Raw genomic sequence first — 24598 nt, forward strand, 5'->3', positions numbered from 1 at the left:
CTCATTCTAGGATAATTTGAACAGAGAATGATTTTTCCCTCACACTCTGGAATGAACCCAGGGGTCATCTGTCTCATCCCCAGTACCTCCCAGCAGAATTGTTGATAATGTTCATTAACTTTCATGCCTTTCTGAACATCTATCTTTAATGATTCCATGGTTGAAAACCTGGTTTTTCTTCATTTAACTCTTTATTTTTCATTTCCCTTTGTTGTCCTAAGTAAGAAGAAAAGCTTAAAACTAGATGTTATAGGAAGGTATCAAAGTTGAAAAGATTAAGCCTTGGTCGTCATCTAAGTTTTATTGTTGTTTTAAAATTATTCTGCAGTCATGTATTTTTGTAGGGGAAAATGCTGCTAAACTAAAGAATGTAAAGAGACCCGTGTATGAAAATAAACAAAAATAAAAGAAACAAATTCTGCAACTTTGATAATGCATCTCCCAAAAGCATCTCTGTATGCAAATACATTACTCAGAAAGGACCACAAGCCAGAGGAGTTTGCTGCTATTTCTAAGATCCATTCTAAAGAAAACCTCAAAAAAATAAAATCTTAATGCCCAGTAGGTCCCATTTATGACCACTAAACGGGGGAGTGGGGAGGTGGCAGGTAGATTAGCTATGGACTCTGGGCAGAAGCATCTATAAGGAGCATCTAGTTGATTTTGATATGAACTTGATTCCCTGTGCCAGCCACAGTTCAGTTGTTGTTGCCAGGGCTTCCCTACTATATCATTATCAAGTTGGGAAGGGGTGTTTGAGAAAGCTGGGAAAATGAGTTCTCTCTCAGGATCAGGGCCAAAAGCAACTATCTGGTCCAAAAGGAAAAAGCTATGAACCATGCAATATAAATGAGAGGATAAGATGATCAGTCCTCGAAGTGAACATTCTTAAGTACCTACTATGTGCTTTTTCCTGGGAGAACAGAGACCTCCTCACTTTCCCTCATCTTTCCCCCTTCAAAAAAAAAAAAAAAATCTTTATCCTTAAAGATCAGATTCTGTACCCCTACAGAGATAACTGTACACAATACACAGTAATTTGTGCAGGGAGTCAATACTAACAAATTAGAATAAGAAGTGACCTCTGTGCTGAGCCTTGAAGAAAACAGAATTCTGAGAGGCGGAAGGGAACTCGAAACTTTCATGTGTCCTTTTCTTGAAGGCACGGAAATGAAAATGAGCTATGGAATTGAAGGAACAGCTAGCCAATGGACCAGTTTTATTGAAATATAAAAGGCATGAAGTAGAGTAGTGTGTTACAAGTTTGGACTGTTAAGTAGTATCTTGTTAAATAATACTTAATCTCTGCCTTCCAAAGAAATTGTAAGGAAATATACCCATAAATAAAGAGGTAGAGATTACCTCTTGTCATGTGGTGTAAGTGTCTCATGTGGTAAAAGTGATCTGCCTCAATAGTTTCTTTGAATTTTGAGGGGAGGTAGAATGGACTTGCAAGGAATAGTTCATTGAAGGAAGGGGTTAAGAGAAAATGACTTTGGCATAAAAAAAAAAAGACAAAACTTTTTAAAAAGAAGGATAAGGTTGAGCTTAGCTTGACATTGTAGATGTAAGTAAAGGTTAAATAGCAGGCTAAATAGTTCAGATATTATCCTTTAAAAAAAAGATAGCTTTTTATTTTTCAAAATACATGCAAAGATAGTTTTCAGTATTCACTCTTGTAAAACTCCATGTTCCAAATTTTTCTCCCTTCCTCCCTCCCCTCTTCCCTAGATAGAAAGTAATTCAATATAGGTTAAATATGTGCAATTCTTTTAAACATTTCCATATTTATCTTGCTTCACAAGAAAAGCCAGGTCCAAAAAAAAAAAAAAAGAAAAAAGAAAGAAAATGAGAAAAAAAAAAAGTGAAAATACTATGTTGTGATCTCTATTCAGTCCTCTCTGGATGTAGATGGCTCTCTCCGTCACAAGTCTATTGGAATTGACCTGAATCACCTCACTGTTGAAAAGAGCCATGTCCATCAGAGTTGATCATCACGTAATCTTGTTGCTGTGTACAATGTTCTTTTGGTTCTACTTACTTCGCTTAGCATCAGTTCATGCAAGTTTCTCCATGCCTTTTTGAAATCAGCCTGCTGATCATTTCTTATAGAACAATAATATTCCATAACATTAATATACCATGACTCCAACTGATGGGCATCCACTCAGTTTCCAGTTTCTAGACACTACAAAAAGGGTTACCACAAATATTTTTGCACATGTGGGTCCTTTTCCCTTTTTTAATGATCTCTTTGGGATACAGGCTCAGTAGAAATACTGCTAGATCAAAGGGTATACACAGTTTGATAGCCCTTTCCAGATTTTATCCTTGAGGCAATTGAGAGTCACTTTATATGTTAGATACCTATTTGTTTTTAAAGGATCTGATTTTCTTTCACATTATTGAGATGTTAGTTTTGGTGAACTGGTTTCTCCTTACCTCCCAACCCTCCCTTTTTTCTTCTTTATTTATTGCAGGGTATAATTCTCTGGAGAGGTGAGGGAAGGAATAGATTTTGAAATGAAATAATATTAAAAAATCAGTAATTAAAAAAAATTGTTAGTAATGTGTAAAGCATAAGAGTGACAGTAGATACCCCTCATTTGGCAATTACTTATTGCCCTTTAATATGTTTAATATATATCTTGCTGGCATTTTGATTATCTTTTTATATATACTACATATTGTCTGTCCAATTTACATTCTAAGCTCATTGAAGTTAGAGACAAGGGCTTATGTTCTTTTCCATTCCCCAGGATGTTTGGCATTCTGGTGCTCAAAAATGTTTCTTAACCCAGTAATTTAAAAAGGTAAGTGAGCAGCATTTGAAATTGGCCTTTTCTTCCTCCAAGCAATTTATACAGAAAGCCAAGTCACTAGGGGATTGAATAGAGAATCTTCATTGTTGTTGGTAATTTTCATATGGATTGGAATATCTAGACATTGAGTCTTGGGGAATCTCTATGCCAGAATTGCCTTGTTTCCTATTTATTTTTTCCTCTTACAAATTAGGTAGGTATCTCCCAAACAAAACAGAGAAATAAAGACTTGCCTCCTGTTCAAGAAGGCACCAGAGTTATGACATTATCAATTTTAAAAAGTAGTCTTGGCAAAGGGCACAAAGTAGTTGACATTCTGATGTGGGCAGAGGTCAGATCTTAGACTCAATTTATCCAAAAAACCAATTACATTTCCATAGTTTCATTCAACATTCCCATGAGGGGAATCTGATTCTGCTTCATCATTTTCATGCTATGAATATGAACCAGTTGGGCTTAGCTGTGGCCCAGGAGTAATATGCCTGGGTGCCCAGATGGTCACAAATCCTCCTTTAGATGGTACCCAGTGAAACAATCACCTAAGCCACAAAAAACAGCCATCCATTGGTTCTTTATAGGTTTCATCGTTTCCTTAGTATCTACTGCCTTATGGAAGATTATCTTTTTTTTTTTTTATTATAGCTTTTTATTTACAAGCTTTATGCATGCGTAATTTTTCAGCATTGACAATTGCAAAACTTTTTGTTCCAGTTTTTCCCCTCCTTCCCCCCACTCTCTCCCCTAGATGGCAGGTTGACCAATACATGTCAAATATGTTAAAGTACATGTTAAATACAGTATATGTATAAATATCCATACAGTTATTTTGCTGCACAAGAAGAATCAGACTTAGAAATAAGGTAAAAAATAGCCTGAGAAGAAAATCAAAAATGCAGGCAGACAAAAATAGAGGGATTGGAAATGCTATGTACTGGTTCACACTCATTTCCCAGAGTTCTTTTGCTGGGTGTAGCTGGTTCTCTTCATTATTGAACAAATGGAACTGATTTGGTTCATCTCATTGTTGAAGAGGATCACGTCCATCAGAATTGATCATCATATAGTATTATTGTTGAAGTATACAATGATCTCCTGGTTCTGCTCATTTCACTCAGCATTAGTTCATGTAAGTCTCTCCAGGCCTTTCTGTATTCATCCTGCTGGTCATTTCTTACAGAACAATAATATTCCATAACATTCATATACCACAATTTATTCAGCCATTCTCCAATTGATGGGCATCCACTCATTTTCCAGTTTCTGGTCACTACAAAGAGGGGTGCCACAAACATTTTTGCACATACAGGTCCCTTTCCCTCCTTTAAGATTTCTTTGGGGTATAAGCCCAGTAATAGCACTGCTGGATCAAAGGGTATGCACAATTTGATAACTTTTTGAACATAATTCCAGATTGCTCTCCAGAATAGTTGGATCAGTTCACAACTCCACCAACAACGTATCAGTGTCCCAGTTTTCCCACATCCCCTCCAACATTCAGCATTATCTTTTTCTGTCTTATCTTTTTGAAGAGTATTTAATATATCCTGGTTATCAATGATAATGAAAATAGGATACAGCATTATATGGATAAAAGCCCACATGAAATCTCAAACAGGTGCCAGTGTCAATCTTCTTTCATATCAAGGGCCACTCAACACTTAGCAAATTTGATCAACTAAACTCCTTACACTTCCACCATCCATTTGGAGGCTCCCACATTGTTCAAAATTCCAAGAAAGTAAAGGAGGTATGATTGATTTCCTACCCCCAGAATAGTTGATAGTTTCCCATCTCTGATTAGGATCCTATATATGAAACATGTTGGTGGATCATCTCTGTTTTAAATCATCTTTCTGCTTTTATACTATTCTATGGCCCCAGTGTGCTAGGCCCATTTAGTTAAAATGTAAACAGGAAATTGTTTTCTGGCTAACATGGATTGTGGCCTAGAGAAAAGCCATTTCTGCTCAAAAGCAAGTCAGGGTGAGGGGGATCGACCAAGTGGTACCAAGGGTTCATGGACATAAAGTATCCTGAAATGAGGTCAGAGGATACCATCGATTGTTATAGGTATGGAAAGGCATGAAACCATTGTGGAGAGTATTGCTGTAACAGAAGAATGCACAACTGACTTTATTAAAGGAAGTTCCTATAATCTGGTAAGCAGTTGCTCTGCAGAGCAAAGGTATATGTTTATCCTCCAAGGAAGTACAGCAGGTATTGCTTGGAAAGGCCCATTAATTTAATTTGCAGATTCAGCACTGACATCTTATTCCCAGATTTCATTGTTCTTTCTTGTCTCCCCCAGCACTTCCTCCCCTTCTTCCCACTCTTCTCAGTCTTTTATTAATGCCTCAAGATCCTGTTTCTCTTTCCCCTGTGTGTTGTTGATAAGTGTTCTGGTTATGTTTTACAGCCCCCCGAATCCAAGCCCAACTTCACCCCTCTCACCGTCCTGGCCCATGTTCTCTGCGCCATCCAGCCCTATGCCCACCTCATCTACGTCCAGTGACTCATCCCCCATCAGGTCTGTTGCAGGGTTTGTTTGATTTCATGTTGCTACTGCTGTATATTTTCATTTGCTTTGTCCTGCTTTCACTGTTATTTTGGCTCCTACACAGGTTTGGTCCTTGCAGCCCAAACCTGGACTTGCTTACCATGGGCCCCAAAATATAAATAGGATCACAGAAGGCTTCTGGACAAATTATTGGATGTTCAACCTTTGGTCAACCTAGGAAAGGGATGTCTGCATAGTTTTCCTAATTTTTGAGGATGACATTTTGTAGGATATGACTCCTTTCCCATTGTACTATTGTGAAAGAGAAAAATCCTGAGTTTAAAGGACAATTAGCTTAAGCCAGTGGGTCATTTCTTGTGTAAATTCCCCTGTACTATTTGTGGTATATTGAAATTTGAAGACAGAGCTCTGAAATGGAATCTCCTTAGGTAAGTTCCCTTGCTGGTCATTAGCTATCTCTAATAGCTAATAATAATGACAGGTCCTCAGAGCTTTAGTATACTACCTTTAAAACAGATCGAACTTTGAACCACACCTTCTACTTCTTTTCATTTCTCTAGCCTTTGTTAGGATCAAGCAATGGTTATTTTTCATTCCATACTAAGGGTTATGGGTATTGACATATAGATCAATAAAAATTAAACTACATCACTACCCCTAAGGAGCTTATAATCTAATGTAGGAAACATAAGTAGATTTAAGAAAGGCTTAGGGCAAATTAATGGATGATAAAAGCTTGACAAGTTATTAATGAGAAATTGGCCATATCTGAGACTTGCTCTCAATACTTGCTCAATACAGTAGCATTGTGCAAAACCATTTCCAATTCCATAGATACCACTAGTAGAAAGCATTAGATGAATAGCTAGTAACAAAATACACTGAGTCAAGGGCTAACTCATGCTGTTGGTGCCCTGGATGGCCTCATTTCCATTAAGCATCCCCTGTCATGCTCATGTGTAGTGCATCATGGTAAGCAGAATGATCTGTTTTCTCTCTCTAAGGATGGGATGATACATTCTTCCTTCATTTTTGACTTCCAGATTTAAGTTTTATAATCCATTTCTCCTGACTCCTTCAGTGAGAAGGCATTAACTACAAAATGCATTAGGCAAATGTTACAGACCGCCCTGGCTGCCTTTGACTGGCTTATGTGTGCCTAATGTCACACTGTTACTGATTTGCAGAGCTACAACTCATGTCTTGACCGTAACTTAGTGCTGTAAATGTTGATTTTAAGAGGCTTCAGCAATTTAGTCCCCAATCCTTATCTTTTGATTCTTTTTTTTTTTTTTTTTAGTTGGGCCTACATGAAAAACTCAAATATAGTTTTTTTTTTTGTTTGTTTTGTTTAATAGCCTTTTATTTACAGGATATATACATGGGTAACTTTACAGCATTAACAATTGCCAAACCTCTTGTTCCAATTTTTCACCTCTTACCCTCCCACCCCCTCCCCTAGATGGCAGGATGACCAGTAGATGTTAAATATATTAAAATATAAATTAGATACACAATAAGTATACATGACCAAAACGTTATTTTGCTGTACAAAAAGAATCAGACTCTGAAATATTGTACAATTAGCTTGTGAAGGAAATCAAAAATGCAGGTGTGCATAAATATAGGGATTGGGAATTCAATGTAATGGTTTTTAGTCATCTCCCAGAGTTCTTTTTCTGGGCATAGCTAGTTCAGTTCATTACTGCTCCATTAGAAATGATTTGGTTGATCTCGTTGCTGAGGATGGCCTGGTCCATCAGAACTGGTCATCATATAGTATTGTTGTTGAAGTATATAATGATCTCCTGGTCCTGCTCATTTCACTCAGCATCAGTTCGTGTAAGTCTCTCCAGGCCTTTCTGAAATCATCCTGTTGGTCATTCAAATATAGTTTTTTTTTTTTTTTTGACCAGTAGATGTTAAATATATTAAAATATAACTTAGATACACAATAAGTATACATGACCAAAACATTATTTTGCTGTACAAAAAGAATCAGACTCTGAATTATTGTACAATTAGCTTGTGAAGGAAATCAAAAATGCATGTGTGCATAAATATAGGGTCAAATATAGTTTTAATGAACCTATTCAAGCACATATTCCCCCCAAAAGAAAGTCATATCAAGGAATATGGTTGACTATGTTATATGTGCATTATCTCACACATATATATATATTATACATAGACATGCACACACATACATTATGTCTCCATAAAATATGTACATATCACCTTTCCTGTTGTTTCATTTTATTCTCATAGTATTTATATGAGATTAATAGACAGTCTGGTTCCCTTTCTTTCTTGCACATGGGAAGTTGAGATACACAGATGAAATGACATATCCTGAGACCACACAATTAATTAGAGCCAGGACTAGAACCCAGAACTTCTCATTGTTCTTTTAGAACTCAACGTTTTTTCTTCTAAATCAGGACTTCTTAACCTGGGACCCATAAATTTATTTTGTTTTGATTTTACATTTAATATTGAATAAATAATTAATGAATCTCAGTGAAATATTTGATATTTATATTTCAGTTAAAATTATTTCTTTTAATCTTATATATTTAATTTTTATACATTTAAATGCATTATGAGAAGGGGCCCATAGGCTTCCTCAAACTGCCTAAGGAGCCCATGACACACAAAAAGGTTGAGAATTCTACTTTAAATTGCATCACCTCAGTTCTAGGGTAGCTGCAAATCTTAGCTTTTTAGAGTAGCTTTACCCTGTAGATCTAAATTGAGGTATTGAAGGTTAGAAGTTCTTGTATATATATTTGCCCCCCCCCCCAAAAAAAAATAATAAAAGATGGTATGAAAATTAAGCTATCAGAGCCCCTTTGCCCAAATTGTTTCCTAGAAATAGATTATGGGCCCCAGGAAATATCCTTATCAATCCTCTATGGCCCTGGAGTATGGCATTGTCTCTTACCTTAACTGATTCCTTTCCACCTATTAAGACAATGTGAAACATAATCAAATTTTGGAAGGGAGCCTGGCTTACTAAAAAATGGCATTGGATTTGGGAATTATCAGACCTGAGTTAAAGTGTAGTCTCTATAATTTAGTATATGAGTTTTCATAGACTAGTCATAACCTTGATGAGCTTCCATTTCTCATCTCCATCAGAGGAGATTATGGGTACTTCCCAAATTTGTTGGGTTGAAAATAATTTGTAAATCATAAGATACTATTTAAATGTGAAGTGGTAATGGAGTCTTTAGAAATACTAGTTGAGAAATTTACCTTCCAGAGTCTCCTAAATAACTTGGGCATTAGAAAAATCTGGTTCCTGGATTCTGATAAAGGAACGTAAGTGGAAAGTTAACTAACTTGGGCATTAGGAAATTGAATAACTTCCCACTATATGCTCCTTTATCAGACATTTCATTCTCTTTTCATCTTAATTGAATTTTACCCGAAGATTGTTAGAGGGTTTAGAAGAATTCTGATGACAATATTCCTAACCCAAGGATATAGTTGCATTGGATGGTGACTTGCTCAATAGTGACCCCTCTGGCCAACACTGGAGCAGCACCCTTTGCAGGAAGCTACTCCAGAAATCACTGTGAAGCTGCCATTTTGAAACAGCCAAGAAAGAAATCTGTTCCAGGATTCGTGCTCTGAGTTTTGGTGGCTCTGCACTATTGAAAATGTTAGATATATTGAGACAGTCAGCCATTCAGTGGGTTACAAATGAATAGAATGCCTTCTTGCTATTGCAGCATACAGCCAAAAGGTGGTGACATCTGCCTATTCTTCATTTCCTTTAGGGCCTATCCCCCAAACCCCCAAAAACCTGGAAGTTCAGATTTTTTCCTCTGGGATGAACCCTTAAAAAAGAACAGTAGTAATTCTGTGAATTTCTTTAGACTTTCTAGTATCAGAATAGTCTATCTTAAATCTCTCTCCTCCCACCTGTTTTGGTATTTATTATTACATAAATAGTTCTGAACAGCAAAAAGATAACCACTATTGGCAACTTAGTAAAGAGATAATGAACCTGAGTAGAATACTTCTCCATCTTCTCCTGCCCCCTAAGAAGCTGTAGATGCCATATTCAACTCTTGCAGAATATAAAAGTTACTTGGAGACCTTGATAGAAGGAGCAAGTCCATCTATCACACAACCCTGACCCAGACCCTGGGGTGCCTGACAGGGGGAAAGTGTATCATTCTGCTAGCCTTGCAAGGGCATATAGGGGAAACTCCAATGAGTGCTTTCCTGGCCCCTTGCCATGCTTAGAGGCAAAAATTAAAAACGAACTAGCAAAATCCAAGCTAGTTCATGTCCTTGAAGCCCCAGCCTAGCTTTGAAGGGCACTGCTACAGGAATAGTGGGGATTTTAGTGTTTTAGTGCCACCCCCCCACTCCTGTTGAGATGCCGGTGAAGGGGGGAGGCATGAAGGACCCAAGAAGCCCTGTGAGGTTTTGATAAATCAAGAAATCAAAACCAAAACGTTGAACGGGACCTCAGATGACTGGATTTTTCCATATGGGTAAGAACCTAGTGATCTTCTTGGGGGTAAGAAAGGATGGGGGGAAATGGGAGTGAAGAGAAATGGCCTTCTGATCTCTGATTAGACTGGCCAATTTTAAAAGAATTAAGGAATTTTCCTGGAGAATAGAAGCCAGCCCTTTTTAAAACCACTTAGATATTCCTTTCATCTTCATATACTTACAGTAGCATTTGGGGTAGATGAGTGGAAGTTGCAGGGGGTAAAGAAGGAGGAGAAGCTCTTGGGAGAGAAACTGCCTAGGGAGCTTGTCAGCTATTCTTTTTCGATACCCAGGGGTGAAGGGGAAGAGAAGGGAGAAACAACAGGACCTTTTTATGATCTAGTAAGAGCCTAATAAATGTTTATTTGTTACTTGATCTAACCTTGCTGTCCCCTAAGACTTCCTTGTACACAGAGAGCACAGGATACCTGGTTCTTTTACTGCCACATATTAAAAAAAAAACAACAAAAACACAACACTCATAGACATCATTTCTTTTTCATCACTGACTTTCCCACTTGGATATCCCTAACTTTAAACCTTCCAGATTCCCAACAGCCATCCTCCTCCTCCAGTCATTTTCTTTACTTGCCCGCCCTCCCATTTTTTTCTTTTTCCAATTACTGCTTTAAAATTTGGTTAATAAGTAACTTCTTTGAAAGTCTGGTCTGTTAAAACGCAGTCCCTCCTTTGGTATTCCCTCACTACTTCACCTTCCTTTTTTGCTCCGTTCCTCCCCTTCCCCCAGGGCAGGGCGCCAGATTGAGAACCTGGTATTTAAGGCATTGGCCAACCTGGGAGGATTCTGTGAGCTCTCCTCTCAACTACACACTGTGCCTTGTCAGTCACATAGTTTTTCTACCTTCTTGGCAGTTTCATTCTTTGCTATTTCAGCAGTTTTCACAACCGGATTGCCCAGTCTACCCTATAAAATTTGCTCTCCCCCCCCCCCCCCCCCCCCCCCCCCCCCCCCCCCCCCCCCATCACCACCACCACTACTACTTTTTTTTAAAAAGAGCCAATTTTTTTTTCCTGAGAATTTGTACATTTTTGCATTTAGCCCTGAGCTGTCAGGCACAGCCCTGGTCTAGATCACAGGGTATAGTTAACCCCTTGTCTCATAAATCTTTTGCTGTTTTCTAAATGATACTCAGAAGAGTTCTCTTCAAGTTGGTGCTTGTGAATTTTTTTAAGGATTTCCCTTTCTGTGTGCCCTAAGCCTCATCCTATTTTCACTCTCTCCTGCATTGCACTTAAAAGCCAAAGAGGACTATTGTAAAACTGTGCCCTAGCAGCAGAATTGGGACAGCCATCTGCTCTGAGCATCCAATTTCTCAGTATACATTTTTTTAATAATAATTTGTAAGCCCAAGAATTTTAGATAACTGACTTTAAAACAATCCCCCACCCTTTTCATTCAGGCTTCTTCCTTTCCCAAGGAAGAAATTAACTTTAATGTTTAAAAGAAATACAGCTAATAGTTGCCCCTCCCCTACCTAAGTACTGTTTTTAGGGCTGCCCATGATCAGCTGAAGTTGACTTCTACCACTGAAAGCCAAAACAAATATTACATTGGACCCTGTGGTCACAGTTTATCTACCTGTGGGCAGAAACGACAAAAGTGTCAAGATAGAAACTCTCAAGTAGATAGGTAGAAAATACATCGGAGCCCTTTGCTGCTTCTGTAGTGTAGGTTTGAGTTGTCCCCCATACTATCTTATTTTCCATAATCAGCTCCCAGAACAGATTCTAAAAGAATCTAAAAAGAATTCTAAAAGATTCTAAAAGTTTTGGCAATTAATGGGCTAATTCATACATATCACTTACTCAAATGATCCCAAATAATTGTCCTCCCTCTCCCAAAAGGAATCTTGGAGTTTCTTATCAGTCCTGAAGCATCATTTGGGTACCATTTTAATATCCTACCACAGAAATGCACAAAAGGCACATAGGAATTGGTGTGTGTCTTCAACGTACTTGGCCTTGGGAGATAGTTATTGAATACACATTTTTAATCCAAGCAAAACAAAATCATGCACATGGAGGCAGTTTCCTCTGGCATCTTTTTTCTCCAGCGAGTCTTAAGCTCTTCCCTACCACTACCACCATAAGATCATTTTTTAAAATAACACATCCACTGGGGTGTCCTAAATGGAGACCTGGATTTTCTGGAATTTCTTCTTTCTGACTCACAAAACATTCTCCAGTTTCAACAACAAGCTTTCCCAATGATACTCTGCAGTGGAGTCTGTTGAAGCTTTCTGCTCCCAAGACCACTCTCACATGCTCTCATTCTGAAGTTCTTCTAGGGCCAGACCCATTTCACACTCTTTAACATTCTCAGGGTAGGTCTCAGTGTGACATAGGGTGGTGGCCGTTGTGGAAAAAGGGCATCTCTGAAAAGGTGGCCTTTGTCTGAATATTTCTCATTTTTCTTCTCTGAGCCATACAATTTTTCTATCTCATGTCCTGACACCTGGTAGTTTTCTCATATCTTCCAAGGAGAAAGGGACAAGAAAGAAGTAGGGAGCTTACTGAGCAGAAGACAGAGCATAGGGGTAATCCCAGGTTTATAAAGGGGTTGAGTTTTGTTTGTCTCATGTTGGGGTTTTGTTTTGTACGTGTAGATGCACTAAATACACTCCTGTTTTCACAGCACACCATTGCGAAAAGCTAAAGCGTTGTACGCCTGCAAGGCTGAACATGACTCAGAGCTCTCGTTCACAGCAGGCACTGTCTTCGATAATGGTGAGTGCTTCATTCCTTCACAGGAATAGAGTGGGGTGGCGGGCAACCCTTCACACCCTTTTAGAGGCCCCACACGGATGGTCAGAGATAGATAAAAAAAAAAATAGTGTAGGAGTCCCACTTACTTTCTCACTACATGACATAACATTTGTGGGCAAGATGATTGGGTGTGGAGAGAAGTACTGAGTCAAAAAAACCCCAACATCAGCTAGTGGATGGGGCCATCCTTCCTCCCTCCCCATTTCTGAAAGCATGGAGAAAAGAGGCTGGAAACAACCAGGAGAGTTCTTAGAAGCAGGGGCTGGGATGTCTGGGGCCAAGAGTTTCACCACTGGGGCTAGTCTGGTTCTCCCTGCATCTCAGGTTCAAGGTGGTAGACATATTCTCAGCATGCCAGGGTCCTAAGCAGAGTCCAGGAGCAACAGGATCCAGTATCGGTTACTCTGCTTGCCTCATTAACCTGAAAAAAAAAAGTACAGGTTCCCTGAAGGGGGGAAGGGAATAAGTATTTATATAGTATTTACCATGGACACTGTGTGCTAAATGCTTTATTATTATTTCAATTTTATTTTATTATTTATCTTCACAACAACTCTGGGAAGTAGGTTCTGATATTATCTCCATTTTACATTTGAGAATTCTTAAGCAAAAGCAGATAAAATGACTTACTCAGAGTCACACAGATAGAAAGTATCTGAAGCCAGATTGAACTCATTTTTCCTGTCTCGAGGCTCAGCTCTCTATCTACCTTCCCTCCTGTCTTCCTTCAAGGCCCAGCTAAAATCTCACCTTCTCCATGAAGACTTTCCTGTTCCCTCTTAATGCTAAGGCTTTTTCTCTGTTGAGTATTTCCACTTTATCTTATCTAAAGCTGGTCTTTACAAAGTTGTTTACTTGTTGTCTCCCACATTAGACTATGAGACCCTCCGGAACAAGGACTATATTTGGTCTTTCCTTATTTCCCAGCCTCTTAGCACAGTGCCTAGTGGGAATAGGTGCTTAACAAATGCTTGCTGAATGATAAGCAGGGCCCTGTCTTGATTCAGATGGCCACTCTATCTACCCCAGCCACTAGAAGACAAGCCAGAGCTTAAAAGTAAGGTGCAAAAGACAAGGGGGCAAACAGTACTGATTAGAGCCCAACCCTGGGGGGCTTCCAGCCAAAGATTGAATCAGTTTTGATCCAAGCACTGTCTTTCAGGCCTTGTTAGCTAGCATGCTAATGATGCTTTCAGACTGACTTGGGTGGCCCAGCTTTGTGACTCATTGACTTTCCTAGAGTTCATTCTGTGTCTGTTCCTTTTTCAGGTGATGTCCAACCTTGAGTTCCCCCAAACTATGTTAGTTTGTTGCCTCTTTTGTGTTCTCTTTATTTTTAAAGAACACAATACAAAGACAAAACTCAGTAAAGCAATCATCCTTTTAGAATCAATCTGGCCTCCAGCAGGGGCTCTGACCTTGACAGATAGTCAGGTTCTCTGGAAATTTTGAAGTTTCTCCAAGGGTGGGCTGTCTGAAGCTATTCAATTGATGCGATGTTAGCTCCAAACAGGGGCCCAGTAACATGAAGTGACCTTCAGGACAAATACATTCAAAAACTGGATTATATACAGGGCCACCAGGCTTTCTATGTGTGCATCACACAGAGAGAGAAGATGGGGCCTTTTAGATTAATAGGGAGATTTTAAAGACTGCATTATTTATAAGTAGATTCAGAGTTTAAAAGTGCATTTACTTCAAGTTGTAGCACACAAGGGCTAGAAGCCCTGCTGGGACTAACTTGGTCTTTTCTCCAGTAAAATAAAGTAATCCTGATTTTCAGGGCTGTATCATCTAGCCCACACAGATGGGGGAGTATATGTCTTAATGTTATTTTACATTCTTGAATGTAAATATATTCCAACTAAAGAATGCCCAAGCAAGCCATTTGTGCAAAAAAGTTACACCAAGGATTGAGTGCTCTCACATCTTAGTCCTATGTCCTGGATATTTTTTAACCTGTGTCTTTCAGCAGTGGTAGAACAACAGCATATCTCATGATGAAAAAGACAGAGATGAGGGCTGTTTTAGCTAATCACAACGTGTCTTATCCAAGAATCCTCCAGGCTGCCAGATTAAAGATGGGGTTCATCAAGGAGCTTCATTCAACCATCAGAGGCAGTAAAGCCTACTAATTCCTTCAGGAGGCAAAAGAATAAAAGTAAACAAATCTCCTAGAAGAGACTTCTCTTGTTAGCCAGGAGGCTGTAGAAGACAGAATTGATAAGATATGCATTTATCTTTCAAATTGTTCTAATTGCTTTTGTTGAATTATATTGTTTTAAGAGTTAAGTGCTGTGATCCCCCCCCACTCCCTTTTAAACTATCATTTCACTCACACCCACCAATCAGAATCTTAGAATTTTAGAATTTGAAAATTGCCTTAGAAGTCACTAGATCCAACTCCCTCATCTTTCAGATGAAGAAACCTGGACTCAGAGAAATTAAATGTGTTGTTTATGGTCACCAAACTAATAGTATTAGAGCCAAATTTTACTCAGCTCTCTTGAATGCAAGTCCAATATTCTTTCCAACACCTCATTCTAGAAGAGATCAAGTATCAAAAGGAAGGGAGTGTGTTCATTTATTGGACAAGGGAGGGTCTTTTCCCTTAAACTAGACTATATTAATTTGCTTCTAAAAATAATAAAGGCTGGTTACATTGAATTCTAGAAGTAGATTAAAATCAACTAGAAATAATCCCTCTTTCTTCAAATCTCTCAAGCCACCCTGTTTGACCTGTCCTGTGTACTTAATCATTTTTAACCTAATATTATTCTTATTTATATACATCCCTTCTTTCCCCTAATTCTCTCCTCACTGTTCCTTGAAGTGCCTTCCTCTACATATAAACATAAACACACACACACGGACCAGAGTATAAACCCTTTGAGGGTAAGGACTGGTTAGGTTTTCATCTCAAGAAAATTTTCCAGTGGCAGATTTCAATGTGACATGCTTACATGGCTTCCTCTCACAAACAAATAAAGAAAATGAATTAGTTAGAAAAAGAGGGAGTGAAAATTTGAGGGGAAAGGCTGTGATTTTACAATAGCTACTCCAAAAGACTTTGGATTCCAAGGTGCCTGGCTTTGAATTCAGAGTCATTGCTCTGTCAGTTTTGAACTTTGTGCAGGGAGGGAGATATGGGTAATACTCAGAAACTAACTACAGTGTCAGCCTTTGCAAATCTACTAGGAAACTGTCCACTTCACCAAGTGCACCTCAGATGATAACTGGAAAGAGAAATGATCTACTTTCTTGGGAACGTTATTCATCCTTAAGCAATACGATTAGTGATACCTGGAAAAAAATCATGTGGCATTCAATAAAATTAGGTTCTTGGGATACTTTTATCAAGACCTGAGATCAGCAGGATGCATCAACTCCCTTAGTGTGAAATAACAGCAAGAAAACAGCTACACCCATTTTTTTTCCCCATGGCAAAAAGCCATTCTCACTCAGCAGGAGCCATTGATTGCCTGAGCACTGTGCTTTCAGTGTACTATCTCAGGATATAGAGTCTGGATCATTCAGCCTGCCAAAGTTCCTGCTGCCATGCCAGCTGGTGCTCCCTTGCCTATGGGACATCTAGTAATGATGACTCTTCCATCATGAAAGGTATTGTGAAATCAGAATTAGGAGGAAAAGGAGATATTTATATGTTTATTCCCTTATATCATCTACTATGGTCTAGGCATTATATAAGCACTTTTAAAAAAGATAATTTCATTTGACCTCACTTTGAAAATCAGTGAAATTATGCCCTTTTTACAGTTGAGGAAACTGAGGCAGACAAGTTAAGTGACTTACCCAGGGTTTCACAGATTAGAACTCTGTGAGACCAGCCAGGTTTGCACTTAGTCTTCCTGCCTTCAAGGCACTTAATGCTCTCTATTCACTTTGCCACCAGCTGCCTTGATAGGTATGTTGCGGAAGGTCACACAGTTAGTATTCAAGGCTAGAAGTCACTGAGTTACCTAGCTTCAAAAATGACACTTAAATGATAGTTTGGAAGAAAAGTTGCTTCGTGAAACTTAAAAAGCTTCATTGGTGCTTGAGAGCTTGCATGGTTTGCAAGAACATTTACATTGATGGGATCCTGGCTCCTTTTGGGTCTTCCTACTTTAAGGTCCTTGAATTTGAATTTGGACAGACTTGGAGAGAGAGTGGAAGACAGAAAAGCTTGTCTTGCAATGGTATCTGGGCTCAGGAAGAGTCAGACATGACTGAACAATAACATCTTAAGGCCCAACTCAGGGATCATCTCCTCTGGCGTACATCTGCCTCTTCAGTCAGAAACAGTCTCTCTTTCTTTGAATCATTCATAGAGGTCGAGTTGGAAGGGATCAGGCCTGGAGAGGGGGAGAATTGATTTGCCTGAGATGACACAGGTAGTTAGTCAGATTGTGGACCCAGAGCCAAGTCTCCTGACTCCACATTTTTCTGCAGTAGCCCACTTCCTAACAGAAGCTGTCATCTTCCTTAGCTTATTGTGTCAGCATGGGAGAGGCCAGAAAGAAAGTCTTTGCACACAGTAAGCACTCCATGGCTGCTTGTCGGATGTCTGCATCGCGTTTGTTTGGAAGTGTGACAGGCCTTGTTGTCAGGGAAGAGTCCAGTGTCACCAGCAGCCTTCTGCACTCATTGTATGTTTGCTGCACTGGAGTGCTGCCCAAGGTTATACCCACACGCCCTGGGTGCAGAAATAGAATCCTCTTTCCCTCAGACATTATTTCAGTTTGTGAAGTGTTTATTGGATGTCTGTGAGGAAACAATGGATGCTCCATTTGTACATTATGTCCTTCATCCAGACGTCCATCCCTGTTCTCTCCTCTCTCTGTGTTTCCCCAGAACTGCCTTCCATCTCCTCTCTTCCAGATCCTACAATTCCAACCTTCCAATTTTAGTCTTTCTCCCATTTCAATCTCCCATTTGTGAAAATGCAGAAAGCCCATCAGTGCTTAGGTAACCTAAGTTCGTAGATTTAGAACTTTTCCCCCATCTTCGTGGTGAACAAGAACATCTACCTAATGGGATCATGGCTCATTTGGAGGTCATTCTACTTGAAGACTTAACCCAGGGATCATCTCCTTCGATATCTATCTTCCCAGATTCTCCTCAGTTACAAATGATCTCTTTCTCAGAAAAAGTCCCTTTTTGAAAAGGTCAGGCTACATCTCCTATGTATAGAATCATTTTTTTCTAACTCAATAATATATTTATGTACATCTCATCTTCCCCTTCCCATTTCCCCACCAGATATAGCTCAGTATGGCAAGTAGTTTTCATCTTTGGGGTCCTGAGTTCAAAGGTGGCCTTTTGAAATTTCTGCCTAAAGGAATATACTGGACAAGACCCTTAAACTTTTCTGATCTGTTTCCTTATCTATAAAATAAGGGGATTTGGGTAAATTAGCAGCTAGGTGGCACACTGGACTTAGAATCAGGAAGGCCTGAGCTTAAATATGGTCTCATATACTTAATTATTGTGTTATCCCGGCAAGTCACTTAACCTCCCTGCCTCAGTTTCCTCAGCTGCAAAATGGAGGAGATGATAATAGTAATAATAGTAATAATACTTTGCAGATTATAGTGGCACATAGTAAATAGTAAAATATTGTCTCTTTCCTTATTATTTTATGTTTTTATATTTAAATTTTATTTTTAACATTCTTTTTTTTTTTTTTAATCTGAGTTCCAATTTTTCTTCCTCCCTTCCACCCTGCCTTTCAGATTAAGAAAAACAGTGAAATGATATTGAGTATAAATGCAAAATACAATTCCATCCTTTCTATTACTTTATAAATACAGCTCCAGGACCAGCTTTGTTAAAAGCTAAAGTTTGAAGTAAGATCTAGACTATTGTTTGTTTTTTATTACAAAGTTTATAGATGTCAACAAATATGACCATGCCTAGATAAAAAGAGCAGAAATAAAGAGGATTATAACTGAAACTGTGAATCTCTTTTATGTCAGCTTGAGCTTTATAAATGAAATATTCAATCGTAGTGCCAGTGTTGCCCTGCTTTACCGAGTGCCCTTTTGAACCTCTTTCAGTTTTCATCTGTGTATGTTTTAATTTCCTTACAGTTTTCTTTTTTTCCCCAGCATTACTGACCTTAACCATATTCCCCTTAATATCACTTTCCCAACTCCTCAAAACAATAAAAGTCCTTTCTCTAAGAAATAAATGTAATCAAGGAAAACAAATTCACAGAATCAAAGTTAACTGAAAATATTGATCACATCCTATACTTACCTCATCACACTTGTGGGGTTGTGATTGCTTAGGTCTTTCAGAGTTGCTATCTTTTACATTTATATCATATAAATTTGTGCCCTAGTTCTTCTGCTCTCATCACTCTGCATGTATTCACACATCTTTCCAGATTTCACTGAATCCAACCCTTCCATTTCTTTAAGTATATTTAAGTACCATGATTTGTTCAGCCATTCCCTGTTTGATCGGTGTCCACATTAATTCCTGTTGTAGGTTTTTTTTTTGGTGGGGAGAGTGTGTGGGTTGGGTGATGTTACTGTAACAAAGGGTATTGCTGTAAATATTTTTGTATCCTTTCCAAACTGTCTTTAATTTTCTTGTTCATTTGTAATTCTGGGACCTCATTTTGAGGTTTTCTTGACTAAGATTCTGGAATGGTCTGCCTTTTCCTTCTCCAGCTCATTTTACAGATGAAGAAACTGAGGTAAATAGGATTAAGCAATTTGCCCAGGGTCACAGAGCGTGTAAAGTGTCTGAAGCTAAATTTGAGCAGGATCATGTAAAAATTTCTTGAGTAAAAAGGGGTTGTAAGGGGAAACAGTTTAAGAAGCCCTGCATTACATCACCTAGTTTCCCTGTCTTTAATCTACCTGGAATGTATGCCTAACAGTAGTATCACTGGATTATAGGATCTTCATAATTCTCAGTTACTTTCGGAATATAGTTACAAACTACTTTCCTTAATGGAGAGTTCATTAATGTGCTGGTTCTGCATATTCCCACCAACAGTTCATTTTCTTTTTTCATCCCTTTTGCCAATTTAACAAGTATGAGATAGAATTATTATTATTAGTGATCTAGAACATTTTGTAATATAGTTTTTGATAGCTTGCATTTCTTGATTTGAATAACCAGTTGTATTTTGACTATTGTTCTTCTACATCCGTATGGATATCAGAGCTTTATCAGAGGAATTTGTTGCCGACTTTTCCCCCCTAGTTCACTGGGCCCAATTTAATTCTAATTCTGCCTCTTCCTTACCCCCCCCACCCCCCCACCCCCCCCCAAAAAACTTTTAAATTTTATAAAATCAAAATGGTCCATTTAGACTTTTTCATTCATTTCTATCCAAAAAGAAATGTTTAGTCAAGAATTCCTCATCCTATCCAGAATTGTAGAAAGAATCTCCTTCCTTGTTAATAATACAGTCTTCTATATAGGTTCAGAAGTTTGTAGTCTTATAGCTTTAGAACTTTAGAAGGCCTTAAATGCCATCTAATACAGTCCTTATTATATAGATAAGGAAACAGGTCCAGACACAGGAAGAAATGACATGTCAGGGGTCAAACAGATAATAAATAGGACAAATAAGGTTTAAACACAGACCTGTCCAGGACTTTTTCCACTCTATAATACAGTGCTTTTTATTTCGGTCATATATACTGTTATGGTATAGGTAATGAGATAATGGCCTAAGCCTTTTGCTATGCATTCCACTTTTCTCAGCAGTTTTTGTCAAATAGTGATTCCTTATCCTCAATAAGTTGATCCTTGGATCTGCTAAAACATTATGTTACTATGTTTAGTTGCTTCTGGTTCTTGTGTTTGTGATTTATTCTGCAGAATAACTTCTGTTTTGCTAAGCCAGCATCATATTTAACATTTTTATAAAGTAATATTTTTGTAATTCTTGCATGTCTTGGTGAATGACTTTTCTATATTTCATAGTAATTTCACTTTTTTGATATTTCTTTGGTTTTGTTGGTAACAGAGGTTGATTTTGTTTGTGAGCTTGTAAGTAAACTATCATGTCATATAAAATCAGTAATTTTGTTTCTTTATTACCTATATTTATTCTCTCAAATTCTTTTTTTTTTTTATTGCCATAGTTAGCTTTTCTAGAACTATTTTAAATTACATTGCTGACTGTGTGCATCCTTCTTTTACCCCTGATCTTTTTGGAAAGGTCCCCAAGAGCCTTTTTCCATTACAGATAATGTCAATTAGATTCTAATTACCAGAGTCAGGAAAATTCTTTTTTTCCTTTGCTTTTTCTTTCTCTAGGTTAGTTAGTATAAGAACCATATTTTTCTCTAAGAAGGAGTTTGGTGGAATAAGTTATTTAACAATTTTTGCAAATAGTTTATTTAATATTAGAGTTAATTCTTCTTTGCCTATTTGATAGAATTAACTTTATGTAAATCCACATGATTGATCTTATTAATACTACCTACTACTACCTAACCATAGATTGTCCATCTATTCTCATAGAACTTAGAAGTATAGTTGAAGCAGCTAGATGGCTGACTGAATATAGAGCATCAGGCCTGAAATCAAGAAGTCCCAAGTTCAGATTAAAATTTGAACATTTCATAGCTGTGTGACTTGGCAAGAATCTATAAGAATCAGATGAGATAATATTTGTGAAGTGCTTATCACAGTGCCTGTCACTTGCTTAATATGCTTGTTCCCTTTATCCCCAGAGAAGGCAATACCCAAAAACATCCTAAGAGCAATGCTCATAAATGACCAAATGTTAAAATGAATGAAAAAGATGCAACTGGAAATTACATTCTCAGAACTTTAAAGGAACTGTGGAGGTCATCTTGTCCAATTCCCTTATTTTACAGATGAGGAATGAGACCCAGTGAAAAGAAGCCTCTTGTCCAAGGTCACACAGCTAGTAAGTGACAAAACCAGCACTGGGTGCCAGATCTTCTGACTCCCAGCCAATATACTTGCCCTTTTGCTGCCACTGCTTTAAGTGTTGTAGGAGTTCAGAACATGAAGAGGTGAAGAAGGGTTGGAAACACAAGGGATGGTTTCATGAATAAGCAGGACTTGAATGATAATAATAGTAATAACTAAGATTCATATAGTGTTTACAGTATGCTAGACACTCGGCTAAGTGTTTTTATAATTATTATTACCTAGAAATTGAGGCAGAAGTTAAGTGGCTTGCCCGAATCACATAGCTAATAAGTATTTGAGGCTGAATTTGAACTTTGTCTTAAAAAAAGAATGGGGTAAGAACAAGATTAACAAGTCGTAGGAGCACTAGTTGGAGCCCCCCTACAGGATGTTGCCATACAAGATGGCACCTCAAGAATCATCATAGTTCATCTGATACTGGTGTTGGTGAATCAACTTTGAGCCAAGGTTTGCATGTCTTTTGCTAGTTATTTCAGCTCCTTCATGTTTATTATTAATTGGCATCTCAGCTCTGCCTTCCTACTACTTCCCAAACTCTTCTATTACCATAGTTTCTGTATGGTCTTCAAATAGCTGGTGGTAAGGAGAATGGCTTTGAGAGAAGTGGGTTCAGATAGCATGGTGTGGGGTAAATAGCACTGAACTGAATGAAGACTCTGGGTTTGAATCTTGTCTTTGAAAATTAAATTCCTCTGTAGGACTTGAGATAATGAATTGTTCTCATTAAAAATGAGAAGAGTAAACTAGATGATTTCCAAGTCTCCCTCCAACTCTACAGTCCTAAAATTTTGAGTCTGAGAAAAAAGTCTCGTCTGGGATTTTGTTGTTTGACAGCTTAAGGTTTCCATAAGTTGGGTTGGATCTAGAGTCTTCCCAGATGTTGATGAGGATAAAAGAAAGAGTGAGGCATTAGATCAAAAGTCATCTAAAAATGAAATTGCCTTATAGTACAAGTTAGGGTAGATATTTGAGTATCAGGAGAAATCTGGCATTGGGAGGATTTGGGTTTCTAAGCTGTAATGGTATTGATCTTGGAGGAAGTTTTTGTCAGATATCATGTTGTGGTAGGAGAGAGGTATGGATTGGATTTGTGTATCTTTTGCATTGAAGCTCTAGCTAACAAGAAATACTTAGTTGGGTTCAAGCCTTCCTGGTGAATTGAGTTAAATAAACTATTATGGACATGCTAAGTGCAAGAACCCTATGCTAGAGAATGGTAAAACCACCTAAAAGGTTTTTTTAAGAGTTTTTTTTTTTTTTAAGAGGTTTAGTATTTTCTTTATTGTTTAGTGTTTTCTTAAAGTATTTTTTCCTACTTCCTCTTAATAGATATTGACAAAGATCCAAACCCTAGCAGCTACTTTGGAGCCTTTCCCAGAGTTCAGTATTTGAGCATTGTGCAAGGGAACTGATGGCAAAGTCACCAGAAGAAGGAGATACAGGGAAAAGCTTTGACCCTCTCTTTTTCAAAGAGGAATTTAAGTCTGGAAGAGGGCCTGGACAATTTTGATCTTATATAACTAGGTGCAGCTCCATCTCTCTCTTTCTCTCTCTCTCTCTCTCTCTCTCTCTCTCTTTTTGTTTTTTTTTTCATTATCTTTTCTCTGGGTTTCTGTGCTTCATCCTCTTCCCAAGCCTGAGCCAGGTTTATATGGTAGCTTTCGGGTGGAAGTAGTTTTCTAAAACAAGTACAGGAAGTCACTTAATTAGCCTGGGGAGGGGAGTAAGGGAAATTTAATTCTCTCAAAACAATCTCAGAAAATTAGAGTTTCCCTGATAGACAAGAAATGAATGCCCTTGCTCTCCCCAGAGTGATGCTTATACAATCAGTGCTGAAACATCAATATCCCCTTCACAGTCCTTCCTTCCTTCTTTCCTTCCTCCAGCTTTTGGCTACTCTGCAAATTCAACAAGGCTTATATAATCCTTTCATCACCACAATGGTTTCCATAGAGACTGATTGTGATGTCACAAATGAGACTGTATCTTCTCTGCCTGTTGAAAAGTCAAAGCCAACCAAATAAGATCTGGGAAGGTTGTGACCCTGAGATCTAAAAACTTATTTTGAACTTTGCTTTGGAAGAAGGAAGAGGAGGGCTTTCAATTTGTGAGGGTGCCAAGAGTAAAAAAGGAAAGGAGGAACTTGCTGAGAGGGCAGAAGAAACTTCTTAAGGACAGGAATTCTTTCATTTTTGACTTTGCATTCTTAACACCTTACATAGTGGCTTGCAAATAGCAGATACGGTGACAATGATGTAAAGGACAACAAAAATCAATTCATGAATATATCTGATAATAATGATCAAGATTAGCCCCAAAGAAGAAATTTTAAAGTGCCCTTTCCTTCTTTCTTTGCTGGGGAGAGGATAGTAATGGCTAGTGGAGCATTAGCATCAGATCCATTTAATGAGTTGTCTAGTTCCATTAAACTTTCCCCTCCTCCCCCAACCTTGGTTTTCCAGGTAGGAAAGGGGTTAACACAGAAATAGAAATTAATTGAATGAAGCTAAAAAAGAAAGACATATATCAGTGTAGAACATGAAAAATTGACAGTAGAGGTAAAGATTAAGAGAAAATTGAAATGCACACCAGGAAGGAGAGCACAGAATTGTATCCAGACCATTGCTACAAGTGACTCAGTACTTACTCCACAGAAAGAATTAATAATTTTATAGGTTCATTCAGTAAATCTGAAAATCAGAAGCTATTCATTATTAATAAAGTTTGCTAAAGCTATAAAAGACTAAACCAAGACTTTTGGAACACTTTCCATAAATAACCTGAGTGATTTTGGCCAGAACCATCCATAAAGATTAGGGAAACCTTTTGAAATTCATCATTCTTCCAACTTTCCCCTAACTTCTCTGAGAAGATTGGTGGTGTTATATACAAGAAATAAATACTTAGTTTCAGAAACTGAGAATCATCTGTCAGTCAGTCTCCCTCACTCCTCACATCCTTTTGCCAAGCCCTTACAGGGTCTTCCCCCATAGCTTGCTTGTACTTATTGTCTCCTCTCCACTCA

The 24598-nt window shown here is 38.1% G+C and overlaps 1 protein-coding gene across 7 annotated transcripts in view; it reads left to right on the forward strand.

Moving 5' to 3' along the window:
* ARHGAP26 (Rho GTPase activating protein 26) overlaps positions 1 to 24598 on the forward strand; it is a 514081-nt gene that overhangs the window by 485195 nt on the left and 4288 nt on the right. For 4 of the 7 annotated variants that reach the window (XM_031953469.1, XM_031953473.1, XM_031953468.1 and 1 more), the window contains 2 exons: positions 5239 to 5349; positions 12509 to 12600. In XM_031953469.1, coding sequence (XP_031809329.1) covers positions 5239 to 5349; positions 12509 to 12600 — 203 coding nt within the window. Of the gene's footprint in view, positions 1 to 5238; positions 5350 to 12508; positions 12601 to 21491; positions 21545 to 24598 lie in introns of those variants that run through there. The other 3 variants (XM_031953472.1, XM_031953471.1, XM_031953470.1) reach the window with 2 other exon arrangements.

The sequence above is a fragment of the Sarcophilus harrisii genome, chromosome 2, assembly GCF_902635505.1.
Source record: "Sarcophilus harrisii chromosome 2, mSarHar1.11, whole genome shotgun sequence".
NCBI lineage: Eukaryota > Metazoa > Chordata > Mammalia > Dasyuromorphia > Dasyuridae > Sarcophilus > Sarcophilus harrisii.